The 16,631-nt window shown below is 33.3% G+C and overlaps 2 protein-coding genes across 2 annotated transcripts in view; both read right to left on the bottom strand.

Moving 5' to 3' along the window:
* LOC138327907 (uncharacterized) overlaps positions 1–2,554 on the bottom strand; it is a 47,344-nt gene extending 44,790 nt beyond the window's left edge. The window contains exon 1 of the mRNA XM_069274360.1: positions 2,456–2,554. Within this exon, the coding sequence (XP_069130461.1) occupies positions 2,456–2,492 (37 nt within the window). The 5' untranslated portion in view covers positions 2,493–2,554. The remainder of the gene's footprint in view (positions 1–2,455) is intronic.
* Positions 1–11,687, bottom strand: part of LOC138327904 (low-density lipoprotein receptor-related protein 2-like) — a 93,742-nt gene extending 82,055 nt beyond the window's left edge. The window contains exons 1-3 of the mRNA XM_069274355.1: positions 10,662–11,687; positions 7,157–7,311; positions 7,053–7,104 (exon numbers count right to left, since the gene is read on the bottom strand). Coding sequence (XP_069130456.1) covers positions 7,053–7,104; positions 7,157–7,311; positions 10,662–10,722 — 268 coding nt within the window. The 5' untranslated portion in view covers positions 10,723–11,687. The remainder of the gene's footprint in view (positions 1–7,052; positions 7,105–7,156; positions 7,312–10,661) is intronic.
* Between the last annotated feature and the right edge of the window lie 4,944 nt (positions 11,688–16,631).

Genomic DNA, 16,631 nt, shown 5'->3' with positions numbered 1-16,631 from the left:
GGGCTATGCGGTAACGTTTACAGCTGTTCTGAGCAAAAATAATGAGTTGACTGTGTGATATTATTATTTTCTTACATAAAACATTGGTTTTCTCATTTTGCGAATATTCATATTTATCAGACAACTTATTTGCAAAATATTGCTGTTCAAAACAGTGAAATTTCGGTAAATCACAAATTGCGCCAAATAGCTATCTTTGATTCATTATAGCTCAAAATCTAGCACACCACCATATTATTTTTACTACATTTATAACTTTGGTATGAGTGAATATTTCCAAAAATCTATGACAGGGACAATATTAGTCATCAGATTTTTTTTACTTTTCACCAGAGCAGATCATTAATGTACGATTTCATTCATTTATAAAGTGCTTATAATTTACAAAACGATACATAACGACGGGTTTTTTTTTTCTTTCATTTGGGTATAAACAAATGATTTGCTCAATTATAGTCCGATTTAGTATGACATTTTAACAATTATTTAACTTACTAACGTACTTATTACAAAAGGTGGTAGTAGGCCGGTTAACACATGTCGAAACACCAAAGTAAAGACTGTTGCCGTCAATAATCAAACTCTCTGCCCTGCTGGAACCATCGACTTCGAGGATTTCAGTAGATGAATTATCCGTAGATGTATCTATCTTCAATATTTTGTTATCTTTTATAACATAAACTTTACCATCTGAAACAATATAATATCATAGGTGATAAAAACAGATTTCAAATATGCTATTTTTGTTGATATTCGTATATATTGGGAAGCTGTTTATGACATCTGATAGAAATACGGGTTTAAATTGACGTAATTTTCAATAAAATATGCTTTAAACAAAGCCCACAACGACTCTTGCCTAGAAAGATCGCATCGCTTATCGCCTCTGATATCACCATGTGGCCGTAGATTCGTGGCGTTATGTTAGACATTCAATGCGGCAGTATTGCGGTATAGGCGATTATGAATACTTAAAACTGTCCTTTTACGTGTATTTTTTTAAAAAATAATAAGTGGAAATGTATCTGTATATAATATACAATGTATTAATTACCCTGATATAATACAAAAGATCGTTTCTTCATTCTAATCGTGTCCCTATCCCCGCTTAATATATGTACTACACACCTCTATATTTCCTATAGCGCCCCAGGAACTTAAATCCTTACTTAACAACACCGCACAGAAAGGGTTAATTCATTTTACCTATTTATTCGACAAAATTTCGAGAGAGGGATGTTCCTGGTACGAAAATAGATATAACACCTCCCTATATATGATTTTTTTTTTCATCCAAAAGTAGATCTACAGAGGTGGTTGGCTAAAACTTTTCATTTTCACTATGATCATATTTTGAATATACAAAATTATATAGAGGATCGTACATGAATGACTATGTGATATGGAATTTATCAAACGAGTTCAATAATTAAGGCGAATGGCATATCAAATTATTTAACGAGTTTTGATAAATTTCATATCACATAGTCACGAGTGTAAGATTCTATTTATTACATAACTTTTAGTAATAGAAATTATAAGTAAAACTATAAATTTCTTCTCTATATAAAACAGTAGAAATCCGGCTCGGATGTGACGTTTCCGTCTACTGTGTTATTACACATGTGTCTTACCATATCTATGACATGGCCGTATGACATGGCTGGACGGGCCAGTCATGTGATAAATATAATTATATACCCAGTGCTATTTCGATATCAAAATTTAACCTTCCTGATTCGTTCATGTGTAAACTATAAATTACTAGTAGTGGGTGGCTTTAATAGAAAAGTTCTACGTATCCATCCATGAAAAATGACGTCATGTTCGACTCACATGAACTTTACTCAAAATTAATGACAATAACTAACCTGTAGTGACTTCATTTTATAAATTATGACGTCAAAAATGTGTCATTTTGTAGGGCAATAAATCACGCTACCGAGTAGGACTAAATATACCCCATGGTTTCTCCTTGTTTATTTCCGCGAGTACTGAGTTTTGTGGCTGATTTAAAACAAGATCCAAATGCGTGTTGACTGTCCCTCGATCGGCACAACGACTTCCGATACTTGATTATCTAAGATGACGTTACAACTCAAGGGAGAAAACCCAAAGAAAAAATCTGATTCTCGGCTGTCGTCGAAAAGACGTAAAGATTGCCTTCATTTATGTTACTATTTAGAGACAAAACATAAGCAAATGTCAAACTACTGTAAAAACTGTTTAAAATTGAAAATACAAATGTTTCTAGCGTATTATCTCATTTTCCATGTTCCTTCTGTTCTTATCACCTTTAAGTGTTAAAATAAAAATACATTACATCATTTGTCTATTATGCCAAATTATTGTTTTCATCTTCAATTTGAATTTATAATAATTGGTAACTAATTGTAGACTTTTGTGCGTTTTCAACAAACTAATTTATACGTCGGTGGATATCATACATACATACCGTCGACTGCAATACCATCGTAGGATCCAGGTCCCATTAAGATTTTCTTGTTTGTCCCCTCATAATTGGATTGCCATACGCCTGAGGTTGATCCCCAAAATAATCCAATACGAATAGAAATAAACCCAAATAAATGTACCTGTACAATACGAATATAGGTCATGGTGTCATGGGTTTTTTGAAGATGTAATTAATTATCATAAATACTTTTATTCTGAATTAAAATAAGAAGCATTAGTGTCTATAAAACTAACGGGTAACACCACAGAAAGAATTAAAAAGATGCTCCAGCTTCGTCAGAGCATGGGCAGTAGTTATTATTTGGACAACTCTATGATGTTTAATTGTATGTAATTGGAACACCTTTTAACTAAAATATTAAAGGCGTGGTATTTTTATCGCTAAGAGAAATGGCCTGAAGTTGACAAAATTACCGCAGTTTTACCTGGTTTTGGGATCAACAGCTAAGTAGAAGACCTCCTTCACATCTGTATGGATGATATTACTCTGATCAAGAGTAGGCTCCTGTCCCATTCTAACCAGGTAAATTTTACCCGTGTATCCAGGTGAGTACACAAACAAGTTACCAGCATCACTGTCAATGGCAATTGCTTGAACGTAAAGATCTGAAAAGAATTATGTATACATTTTAATGCTATGGTCTTCATATTGATTAGGAACAGGCATCTATTATTGACATATATTTACATATCCATACTTTAAATTTGAACATTTTCTAATTAAACCTAATTACATAATTAAATTGTAGATCTTCCGGTCTCGGTCGAAGGTGAGAATAGCTCTGTCGTTACTCTGGGATGATGGTTCATAGTTGTCATGCAGTATTATGTGAATATTTCACCACTGTCCAATCATTTGATTGGTTCCGCTAGTGGTGGATACGGAAAACCTAACAAACCAAACTTTATGATTAGATATTTTGTATATTTTTCTTGTAGCAGCCTGTAGAAAAGACTTAATTACTTTTATTATACCTCAAGTGAGAATCCTGCATTCTGATTGGTCGAGAGATATTTGGTATTTCACACTATCACACGGTAGTTAGTATTATAACAATAGGAGATAATAAACACGTTCGTAGCCCCCTAGCAACGGGCGATAGTGTATTTTTGACAGTGCAAAATATTAACCGCCCGAACAAGGTTTCTTTTTTTCGACGACATCTTTGTTTTTTGAAGTGACGCTTCAAAATATATCTGGAGCTATTAAGTAATAGTTTTGTCAAAAAAGTCTGTTTATCAATATCTTTTTTTCACATTAAGTACGGAGCATTCCGTTTACATCTTTTCGCTTACCGTCCAAGCGGTTTTAATAATCCGGTCGTTGATTAGTTGAACGGAAGACAAGCGATAACAAGCGTCTTCGTGACGTTGCTAATGTTGTAAACAGACGACGGGACGAAACCAAAATTCATTGAAATTTACAAAAACCTTTTTTAAGATATTAACAAACGCATGAGACAGGACAACTTGAATATTTCACTGAATGCATATTGTGGGTATTTTTTTCACAATACAATGGTAATAAGCGCTACTGAGTAGAAGCTGAAGATATTTTACTGACGACGGTGAGTTTTCGACTTTTGCTAAACTAAGTAAAATAATTCAATAGATTGCAAATATTTGAAAAATAGTTTTGCTTTAAGACGTTTGGTATAATAAAATAAATACTACATGCATTAGTGGGTGACATAGCCTAGTGTCACCCCGAGGATATCATTGTCACCCCGAGGCGTAGTATTTATATAGTATTTTATTCAGTTTTCACATATATATAATGAAAACAATAGTTAATGTGATGTTCAATAACGGGTTATATATGCTTGAGTATTTTGATAGGATGATCAATCAGATAAATTCTACTGTTTCGCTCACACGTCTACATACACGCATCGTTTAGTGTCGCGTACACTTATGAATAATTATAAGGAAAATTCGGACTATGCGGCCATGGTCAATGAATCATATGATTGTGTAATGTACACCTGCAGCCAAGGAGATTATAGAGAATGATCTCACCTGTTGTGGCCTCCTCTCTGACGTCAGTTCCATCTAGTCTCATACTGTACAAGGTAATACTGTACACTGATCCAAAATATATCCTTTTGGATATAGGATCATATGCTATGGTGTCGACAGAGGTTGTTGTTGTTGTAGGTATTGGGGAGGAATATTCGTTCTCTAGTTTATATAGAGCATCCCCGGTAGCGAGTAAAAACATGCCGTCAGGAATAACTGTAATCACAGAGAAGTAAGAAAAATAATGCTCTTAAATAGAACTTTTCAATCAAATCTGTAAATGGACATTGTGTATCCAAAAGGAAGTTTCTCGTTGACCACAAAAGTGCAGCCATTAGATCATATTTTATTTCATACTTATATAGGATATATGATAATTATATAATAATGGGACGGGGAAGATTTTCAGTGGTTGTAAGAAAATCACAAATCGAAAACATCTTAATTTCTGTTACATTACTCTGCTACATTAACCATCATTACTTGATTCCAAATGAACTTGTATTTCATTTTGTGAAATTAATCAACAGATGTTAATTAATTACAAATCATTATTTCTGTCCACCCTCAAACTACAACTTTCCGCCCGAGACTGTATCTTGGTAGCACATTATATAATTACCTGTTGTTGATGCTTCTGTTGTCGTTGTTATTGTGTTATGGTCGAAGAACGGTACAAAAATAACTGTGACGTCATTCCCATAATTCTCTGATGATACTTCCGGACTTACTTTTCTATATCCTGTTCCATCAGTCAGCACAGTAGCAATGTAACTGTGTTTGTAAAACTTTTAAATGATATTGCTGGGAACCTTATAGTGTGGGACTCAAAGCATATCTAATAGCTGAACTAGCTTTATAAATCTAATTTGCATTGTCACGTATTTTTAATGCAATTTATTTTTTTATTTTTTATCAACAATCTCAAAAATACACAGGCGACATTGGGAAGTCTAACGCAAAAAGAAAACAATTAAAATGATTGCAATTTTAATTTAATATTGTTTTTTATCTTTTTGCGGCATTAGAAATCGCCTCTTCTGTTGATATATAAGATATACATGTACATATATGTGGATTTGAATACTGGTCGTGATGTGTAAAATACGTTACCTCTTACAAACACTGACAGGTCGATAAACACAATCCGAAATACCGATATATAGACTTTTTCCCAATAAAATCAAGCTCCAAGGGCTTATGGAACTCTCCCATGCAACGATCTCTGTCAATGTTAAATCCTGTGATCGACTGATCTTGAAGATCCTGTGTTGTTTGATTACGTAAACGTAATCGTCTGAAATTATATTGGAGTCGGTTAATAAGCAACTTTTCAATTCTTCCGAAATAAATAAATTATATTGTTTAATATATGAACAAGCAATCATTGCGACCTATATAAAAACGCTACATGTTAAATCTACGTACCATCCACCGTGATGCCAACGCTGTACTCTGACTCTGCCATCAGATATCTCTTGTTTGTTCCATCATAACTAGACTGCCAAACACCATCGTGTGATCCCCAAAATAACGTTCTGAAGAACCATATATATATATATATAATTAACAAATATAATACATATATGTTCATGATCAAGAACGAAAATGAATTTAATTCTTCAGATGTATTGAAATAAACATACAAACGTTTATACCAAAATATGTAAACGACATTTTTAAAAATATAACAGACATACGACAAATATTTTACACGCATATTGGTAATATGCCTATATTTCATGGTTAGAAAAAAAGAATATTTTACCTAGTCTTGGGATCCACAGCCAAATCAAAGACTTCCCGTTCCTCTGTATGAATGATGTTACTCTGATCAAAAGTAGGCTCCAGTCCCATTCTAACCCGGTAAATTTTACCCGTGTGCCCCTGTGAGTACACAAATATGTCACCAGCAATGTTGTCTATTGCTATTGCTTGAACGTACAAATCTGAAAATAAGGTAAATAGAACATGGACTCAATTGAATATATTTTTAGCAAGGATGTTCATTTGAAAATAGGTTTGTTATTTACAAATGCTTCTTCCAATAGATTTTATTTCATTTCTGAGAATTATTCGACGAAATTTGAAAATAGGTTTGTCATTTCTCCGAAAAACGTTTTTCATGAATCTTGACCGTGAATCTTTGAAAGAGGTGAAATCAAGGGAACGATGGCAATGCAGATTTTCGAAAGGCTTTGGCATACCTTAAAACCGTAATACAAGTTATACCAATTTCATTGAAAATCGGACAATATCGACCAATCAGAAAGAATGATTAGCGTCCATGATGGTTGAGGAATCGCAAAAATAAGGGTCGCATGCACCTCTCTTGTAGACAATAATGAATACTATTTCACAAAAAAAGAAGAAACAGAAAAGTCCCCCTCCACACACATAATAAATCATTCATTGTTTATTTAGAATTTCAAACATCGGAACGAAAGTGTGTCTTTAATCACCAAACCCCCATACATGTGGGGAGATGTTACATGACATAACATAAACATCCATTCCTATGACCTCGATGTAACTTTACAGTAACCAAACAGCTATACCTGTCGTGGCCTCCATCCTGACGTCGGTACCGTCCAGTCCCATACTGTACAGGTGAATATCGAACTCATATCCAAACGGTACCGTCCAGTCCCATACTGTACAGGTGAATATCGAACTCATATCCAAAGTATACCCTTCTGGATAAGGGGTCGAACGCCATCGTAGTTACATCCACCGAAACATTTATTGACGAAAAAGATCCATGCTCAAGTTTATAAACAGTATTCCCGGTAGTTCCGGACAGGAGGAAAAATCCATCTGTATTTATACAGTGAGAGAATACCATATTTGTTAATCATCGCTAGTCTATTTTATAACTTTATAGCAATTTACCTGTAAATAAGTAGTAAGAATCAATGTAACATAACTCATACAATGTTTTGAATTTAGTATGAATAATAAATTATAGAATTCGAAAGTATTTTGTTTGAAACATCTTTTATTGACAAAGGTACATTGTGATCCGAACGTAAATAAACAAGCCCAAACCTTATAAAAGAGCAAGCGAACTATGCAGAATTGACAATGTAAATGTCGGTTAAACGACTTTCTGGAATGCGGACATAGTATTTAAAATGGAATGGAGCTATGTATATAAACTAGCATCAAGTACTACGTAGTTTGATACCAGTATTGTTATTCTGGAAATTTCGGGCTTTCCGAAAAACCTAACATTTCCTTTTTTGTTTTCTGTGGGGTTATTCTCCAGGGTTTAAATTTATACCAATATATTTTTCAAATTATCTCCTGTGATAAGTCTATTGAAGATTGAATTATTAAATTAAAACTTTTTCCAATACAGATATATTTTCTTCGTCTGGGAGAGTTCAAACTGTGTCATTTTACAAACGATAATATTTATATCACTGTGTTCTTGATGGGTCAGGTTGAGATATAAAGTAATAATGTTTGCAAATAGGATGCGATTTCCTACCACTGGTAATCGGTATATAAGTATCGCGGTATAAATTGACAGTTTGTAACCTTAAAATGTATATGTCTATTTATGTAAATTTTATCCTGTTCAACACCGATATTTAGTAAATGGAATATCCGGCTATTGTGTACAACTTCTCCATGCATGGATGCATTCGTAAAACATAGAGTACTTCCTGGTCTTACTACATGTAAGACTGGTCTTACTATGAATAGAACGATAATAAACAAGTCTTCACCGACTAATATCATGTTTCATCGTAAATTACTTCTTTCATTGCAAACTATTTTATATGGTTACGCAAATAGATATATAGTTTAACATATATGACGTCAATATATAAACAACATAAAAAATATTAAGCAGGCTTTCTAATATAACATATCAATGATAAAGGAAAAGGAAAAAATTTAAGTAACCTTCCTTATATCTGTAATGCTTTCCTCCGATGGAGAAATATAACTTAAGGAATTCCTTGAATTTAAAAAATGTTCGTCAAACTGATGAATGGTATTGTTTATGCTCTGTTGGTGGTGGATCATCTTTAAAATGTATAGAAATATTATGTAAATTTTGGCATTTCTAGTTTAAAATTAATTGATGGCATTATAAGTAGTAAGGATCAATAACATAGCACAACTCATACCATAATTTGAAAAGTATGGCCAATCGGGCTCGATACGCGACCCCGGACTTACTGGTCCGCCGCTCTACCGACTAAGCTAAAGGGAAATTCCCCCGAAGCTAGAACCCTACCGTATCACTATGTACACTATAGACATCCAAAACCTGCTACGTTTAAAACTTCTGATAGGATCAACAACATTGAAAATTCCGTAGGCGTGAAGCTGATTGGCTAAACCTAAGGTTTGCGTTGAAGTGACCCCGAACGGGGAGTTATTAGATCTTGTATTGGAGCGTATAGTAGAGCTTTGTAGCGGAGCGGAATTACAAGTCTAATTTTAATCTGATTGGTTTCATTGCCAAAGCTGCAATGTGATCCGAACGTTGATAAGTAAACCCAGACATTATTAAAATGCAAACCAAATATGGGTTATTGCCAATGTAAATGTCGCTTAAATTGCTTCCTTTTAAACGGACCTTCACGGGAATAATATACACAATATTTAACGCAATAATGTATTCAAACAAGGTACAATTTATGACAACTGATAACCTGTATATAATTAGCAGGATATGAATCGGCAGTATGTTACCTTAAACATGCTACACCGCTGACGAATGGTATTTTATTTCTATCAAATAAGAAGACGAATTTACAAAAATGTAGTATTTTTTCTTTAGTTACAAAAGTCACTTAATTTAATTGGCGCCAAAAGCAAAAAAAATTGTATTATATGTATTTTTTTCTTAGAAGGAAAAACAATCTAAAATTAAGGAGCCTTCCTTATATCTGTAATGCTTTCCTCCGATGGAGAAATATAACTTAAGGTGTTCCTTAAATGTAAAAAATGTTCGTGAACCTGGGCCCTGTTAATTATACACATATAAACATGATTAAACTAGTTATTGTTCAAATGAACGGTATTGTTTATGCTCTGTGGGCGGTGGATTATCTTTAAAATGTTTATGTATACTGATGTAAATTTTAAATTGTTCAACAACGGGATCTAGTAAATAGAATACGCGGCTTTTGTGTAAAATTTCTCCTCGCATGGACGCGTTTGTAAAATACAGAGTACTTCCTGGTTATTCACAAATAAATAGAAAGACAATAAACAAGTCCTCACCGACTAATATCATGTTTCATCGTAAACAATTTCTACATGGTTACACATTGGTTACAAAAGACATATTAGACATTACAATAGACAAATATGACGTCACATATAAACATCTTATAGAATATTAAAGATGCTCCACCTCTGACAAATGGTATTTTTTCACTATCAAAAACAGGAGCTGACGATTTAGTATTTTTCTTCAGTCACATAAGTTACTTACTTTACACCATTACCACCATTGAAAAATTTGAGCTTCTTATTTTACTTCAAGATAAAAATATGAAAAATAATTAATTGCATCCCGGAAAAATTCCGCAGCACTATATCCTATATGGAACGAAGTACTGAATGCGCACGCACCAAAGGCGAAACAAACTATTTTATATTATTTTTTGTGTTAATTAGGCATATATATACACGATTAAACACCAATTATTGTTCAAATGATGAATAGGATTTATGTTCTGTCGGCGGTGGAGCATCTTTAAGTATGCTTTCTTATATAACATATCAATGATAAAATATCCCATTATTTTTGCGAAACTTATAAGATATTAATCTTTAATCTGATGTTAATATTTCCTGTTAGTTCTCTCATATTATAAAGACCATATAATTTATTATACTAAGTAATCAGAGGAAACTGCATACACATGCGTACGATAACAATGACTTAGACTTTCACTAGACTAATAATAAACCTTAATTTTGTCGAGTTTATTCACCTCTTGATATATGATATAAAATATTTACGTATTCCCCTAGTTAGCAAGGGAGAGATCTTGATGGTGTATATACATGTTTAACATACGACGTATGTACAAAACAGCGAAGCCGTCGTGCAAAAAAATATATTTTGAGTAATAATACAAATTGCAAACCCAATCTAATTGGGAAAATAGTTGTAGAACGTGACTTTGACTAACCTTCTCCACAAGCCAAGCCGACCACCACGCAGAAACAGATCAGGAACCTTGTGGTAACCATGATGACCAGTGATGCTAGCCCTTTTAGGAGCTGTATACCCAAGGAGGTACTCGTCCCCTTGTCACTATACCTGGTGTGATCGTCGTCTTGTTCTGTAGCAAAACTTGGAACGGCAAATAGTTTTGATCCCTTTGATCTCCAACACAGCTAGGCGACGATCAGTTTGCAAAGCGTGTTTGATCGGCTGATCAATCAGGGAACAGTATCCGTTTGAATTTAATACATTGATTGACTACTAATTTTGAAAGTAGGCGGAGCCTCTGTTCGTCGCTATTTTTTTTCTCAATTCAATGATACACGATACCAGAAAAAATGAATGATTGGCTGATTGTTTTCTTTCTTCTCTGCCTAAATGTACATATACAAATTGCGCTCCATTGTGCTGTATAGTTTAATATTTGTCTACTTTGTCCCGCATTACTGCTCGTATCCCATTATGTTATCGTGTTCGTTTTGTATGGCTTGATAAAGGGGCAGATCCCCTCGAAAGTTTAACATTTTTGTTTTGTACACACGGTTGGAATTACTTCCTTTTCTCATATTTACCATTTGAAGTAATTCGTATCCAACAGACTTACGCTTGATTGGATCCCGTTCATCTGGAAAATCTTGTTGATATTACGTCTTTGACCCCTTCATGTACATGTATACATTGTAGCACAAATTTTAATCCAGTTGAAAATTTATGTTTGGCAAACTGAAATCTGTATTCAAACAGGGACGACATCTTAACATTTGCTTAGAGCTCTGCATGAATTATCCTCGGCAGACATGCAACATCACTATCGAAACATTGGATATTTGAATGTTTACCATGTTAAAACTATTAGTGGATATCAAGGATTTATAAGTGAGACGTCCTTGGTGATTAAATTTGTATGTTTAATACATTTGTATTAGCATTTTTTGGGTTTTCTGGGAGTTCCACATTGGCAAATTTTCAAATCATATACAATAGCACAAAAATTGTTTTAACAAACTTTTTTTTTTCACAAATCATTGTTGCTTTGGTGTTTACAGTGCTGTATTAGCTTTTCAACTTCTAAGTAAAATGTCCAATATTATTAAAATTGATGCATGTATATGGTAATAAAATATTTATGTGAATAAATTTGGCAAACTACACGCTGTGTTTAACGAATGTGAACATTTTAATAGTATCTTAACAATTGCAAAAAAAAGAAAGAAATATCACCGCGTACTAGAAAAAACTATTAGTCAAAGTGTTACACTAACGCCGATACTGTTCCCTGATTGGTCAACCAACCAAAAACGTTTTGCAAACTAATTGTCGCCGAGCTGTGTTGAAGATCACAGGAATCCAAACTATTTACCGTTCCAAGTTTTACTAAATAATAAGCGGTATCGCTGTTTAAGTTGTTTTGGCAGACGAGTGCATGTGACCGATGGTAATGGTTAAGTGATTCAATAAAGCCTGACGCTGGGGTTTTAAAGCGTCTAGATCGGATTCAAAGAAATCTAAGAAAAAAAAATTCTTTCAATTTTCTAAGTCTTATGCGACTTGGCTTTTATTTGTCAGGAACAAGGAAACATCAACAAGGAAAACCCAAACCTTCCTTATTCAAATTAGAATACACAAAGGACTTGATGTTAAATACATAGCATTGACTTGGATAATTATATACTTTAAACTGCCTAAACCGAATGTCATTTAATTCAACATTTTTTTTTATTTAACACATTAACATCTTTATTTAATCTTTGTTTTTTCCTTTGCAATTTCTTAATATGACAGTGTACATGTACATCCCAGTTATACAGAAAATGTATATCCTTTGTATATTATATCTACTGTATATATATAAAAACTTCATTTTAAAAACAACATAATAATTCAACAAAAATGTATTAATAGTCCCATGATTACACTTATAATTAATCCATACATTTAACTTGTCACCTTAAATGATACATGGGGTAGGCTTATATATAGGTATACACTTGTAGCCCCAGGGGGTCATCCCCACACTTACAGGTAAGTGTGACACCTTGTGTATTACCTGAGCAAACCCATAGGTACTGATGATACATGTATTACTTCTCAGGACTACAATGTATATATTTACGGTGCAGTATATCAATAATTATACTGCATAAAGGGGGGATCAATATTTTATAGGGGGGAGGGTCAATATTTTATGCATAAAATATTGACCCGGGTCAATATTTAATGGGGGGGTCAAAATTTTATATGACACCGGTTTAACTACTGACTGCAATACAATAGCAAAACTACCACATGATACGACATAGAGCACAAACATATTTTGAACATTTTACATATTATAATTGATAATTAATTTTTAGGGTTTTCACAGAGCAGTCAGAGCTTTATCATAGGCAAATAAAAGAATATGTAAAATAATATGTCCATATAGAAAACATAAAACTACAACGGAAGTACATGTATCTCTTTTTTATTTTCACAAGAACACATATGGATGCTTAGAAATGGGGGTCATATTTATACAACCCATCTTACCATTCTTTGAAACACTGACAACCGGAGTCGAACTCTCCGGACTAAGATGAGAGTTGGCTACCCTTCGAAGATGTGATGGATATAATGGAATCAACAAAATATCAGTTTTCGCTGTCTTATTATGTCTAATTGCTATAATGATAAATGTAATGCAAATAACCGAAACATGACTTTTGTTTTGTTTCTGATAGACAATGTCTATTAAACCAATCAAGGTCCCGCACGGGGCATTTACATACAAAACATTTATGATTACATAAAGTAGACATCATACAGGACAACGTTTAAAGTGAAAACGCACTTATATGACTAGAGATTCATAACTAGATAACTATAAAGGTTATATAATAGTAGATATACAACCAACAGTAGATAAATAGTTAAAATGTATACAATTTAGCTTCCTAACTGTTAGCAACAACGAGAAGTGGCTGAGTCGTTTCAGTGGGAAATTGAGTTATATAATTACCGACGAAGGTTATATATAGGTTTCTAGGAACAGACCTGTTCCTGCTCAATATCAGTGAACTGTTATGGCTAACTGTCGATGTGTATAGCACTTTATCTGACAGAGTTTGGAAAATGAATCCTCACAAGGAATAACATTATCTATACATTGATTCCGCTGCAGTCCTGGTTAAGAGGTATTCCTTCGGTTTGACATTAGGGAAGAATTTTCATTAAACACGAAATAAATACTAAAGAAACTTGTTTCTCCTACCATTCACTGATTTGTCACCGGTTTTAGTCGTGAGAGATCTCTCTGTCAATTCCTAGGGTATGACAGATTGGGGTTGTGATTTTGTTGTCACACCCTCTAGGTAGGGAAAGATTTTATTAATCATAAACATTGTCTATCAGAAATAGAATCGTTGTTAAAATGGTGCCGGTATAATGGATACGGTATAACTAAAAAATGTTTCTAGCTATATCTGTGTGATAAATAATGAGACTTAGGGTCGAATTCGTGAATCTTAATTACTTTGTACTGTCGTCTTCGGTTATTCTTAGTGTATTAATCTTGTTTTTATATAGATTATGAAGCAAAAAAACAAAAGGAATGTCTATTTAAGAATTTTCTCAGCTAGCAAAGTCATTTCAAGACACATATCGCTTCCATTTGGAAGTTGAAAACGTTTGTCACATTAACACAGTTAATGGGATATTTTCCAATATTTTCCATGAATGTCGGATACACAAGCTTTAAATTGGAAATCTGAGGTCATCAGACGTACCCTGCCGACTCTGGAAGCAACGGATGAAACGGTTTTTGACGTAAAGACAAAAGGCATTTTCATTATTTAGTGAGTAAAGATTTGCAATTGCTGTTCTTAATTTGAAAATTTCATATAAATCAGAAAGGCAAAATTGAGGATGTACTCCTCTGAGAAGTCAGAATTTCCTTGTATTAAACTTTTGTTTTCTCATAGAATTTTGGAAATAGGGGTCCATTTACTTTCCAGTAGCCTTCTTTAAAAAATATACCAGATCTGATTAATAAGACCCATATCTATTCTCAAAATAACAACATATGCTATCCCTACCCCTTAATTTTGAGCTACCAAAATGCATCATTTTCAGTCAATGGTGCCAAATTCAACCTTTTATAAAAAAAGTTCTGGTATTAAACTTTTGTCAATATTTTGCATATCAATAGGGGAAGGGTTGTTCTTTCTTATTTGTTATAGTCGAATTGACAGTAAAATGTTAGATAGTCTTATTATCTGAATTAAGCTGTTATTGACCACAACGTATATATGCGACATTGGACCTACCTATAAAATTAAATTTGATATGGCTGGTACGCGCTTCTGACCGGAATGTCGGAATGAGATACCTATCGTGACGTATATACCAGTCAATTTAACACGATCACTTGACTGAAGCCATTTCCCCATTTTTATTTTTATTGACGCCTTAGATAAATGGACTTTAGATAAATGAATCAAACCGTTGTACTAAAATTCGACTTAAGGATTTTTATATATAGAACTTGCACAAGGTTTTTTTATTTAATGGTTCAGATATAGGAAATACGCCATAGCTCCTAAGAGTGTCTCAGATTAAGGGAAGTACAAAGGATTTTCGATAATTCGTTTAAAGATCGAAATAACCGCTTGGTACTAAATAGGGACAAAACAATTATGGCTTTAGATCAGGTATTTAGAGAACGAAATTACACTGTGGTTTATGATCAGGGTTTAGAGAAGGCAAATATATTGAAGTTTTAGATCATGGTAAAATAATAGACTTCAAATTGATTTCAACAATAATCCAAAAAGCATTTCCGTGAGGTTATTTTCTGTCGAGCGGTATCACATTTGCCTGATTTAGAATGTCGTATACTTAGGATATATATTATAAGACTCTTTCATATGTGCATACGAAGGATAGGGATATTCTTCCAAAGGGTCACAAAATGTAATAAAAGTCGAGGGTTTTGCAACATTTTGTGATCCCGAGGTTAGAATATCCCTATCCTTCATATCCACTTATGAAAGAGTATTGCAATTTTGCAACTATAATATCCCGCCATTTTGAAATAAATTCGAAGAAATCCAAGACTGAAAGTCAATTTTCCATACACGAAAAAAAAATACGTGATATTTTCAACGAAACTCCGTTGTTTGCATCTTTTAGTAAAACCAGTCAAGTTTGTGAAAATATTTAAAAAAAAACTTTTACCGAGGAAATAGAAATTTTTTTGACGCCGTGACGTCACGAGGCTTCATTGCATGGGTATAATGCTTCATAAGAAGAACATATTATAACCCATTTTTTACATCATAATACAATTTTTACACAAAGTTTTGTATTGCAGTTTTGTTTAACATTTTTTGCTAACAGCAATAAAATGTCCGTAACGTACCGAGACAAAAGATTAAACAAATATGTATATCTTTATCACATTAATACAAGTTATAAGATTGTATATTTATGCTTGGTTTTATGTTTGATTTTCAAAAAGTACCTGTTATTTTGATAACGGGTATAATTTATGTTCCTTAATTGATGCCCGGGGACGGCAATATACTAGTTTTATTTACATATATATATATCCTGTGAAATTAGAAGACATATCCAAATGATGAATTCAAGTATGTTGACAAGTCAGATGATTCAATGTAAACCATTGTGTTGGCTTATATCAAATAAGACATAATAATATTTTTCTTAATTTTCTAAACTGAATATCAAATATAGTATGTGAGTATATGTAACTGGCAATCCATTTAACAGACATGAGGCATGTTTGTCATTAGCAATCATTAACCGTGTACTTGCACATTAATTAACTGGGATATGTTTATCTGTCCATTGTATAAAAATGCTAAATACTAAAGGAACAGTTTACATGTACGTATATATAATAAGGCACGGTGTAAAATGTCCGAGGAATTCCGAA

Source organism: Argopecten irradians, chromosome 7 (genome assembly GCF_041381155.1).
Source record: "Argopecten irradians isolate NY chromosome 7, Ai_NY, whole genome shotgun sequence".
Lineage (NCBI taxonomy): Eukaryota > Metazoa > Mollusca > Bivalvia > Pectinida > Pectinidae > Argopecten > Argopecten irradians.
The sequence above is the reverse complement of the archived record's forward strand: the minus strand, read 5'-3'. Positions and strand labels throughout refer to the sequence as shown.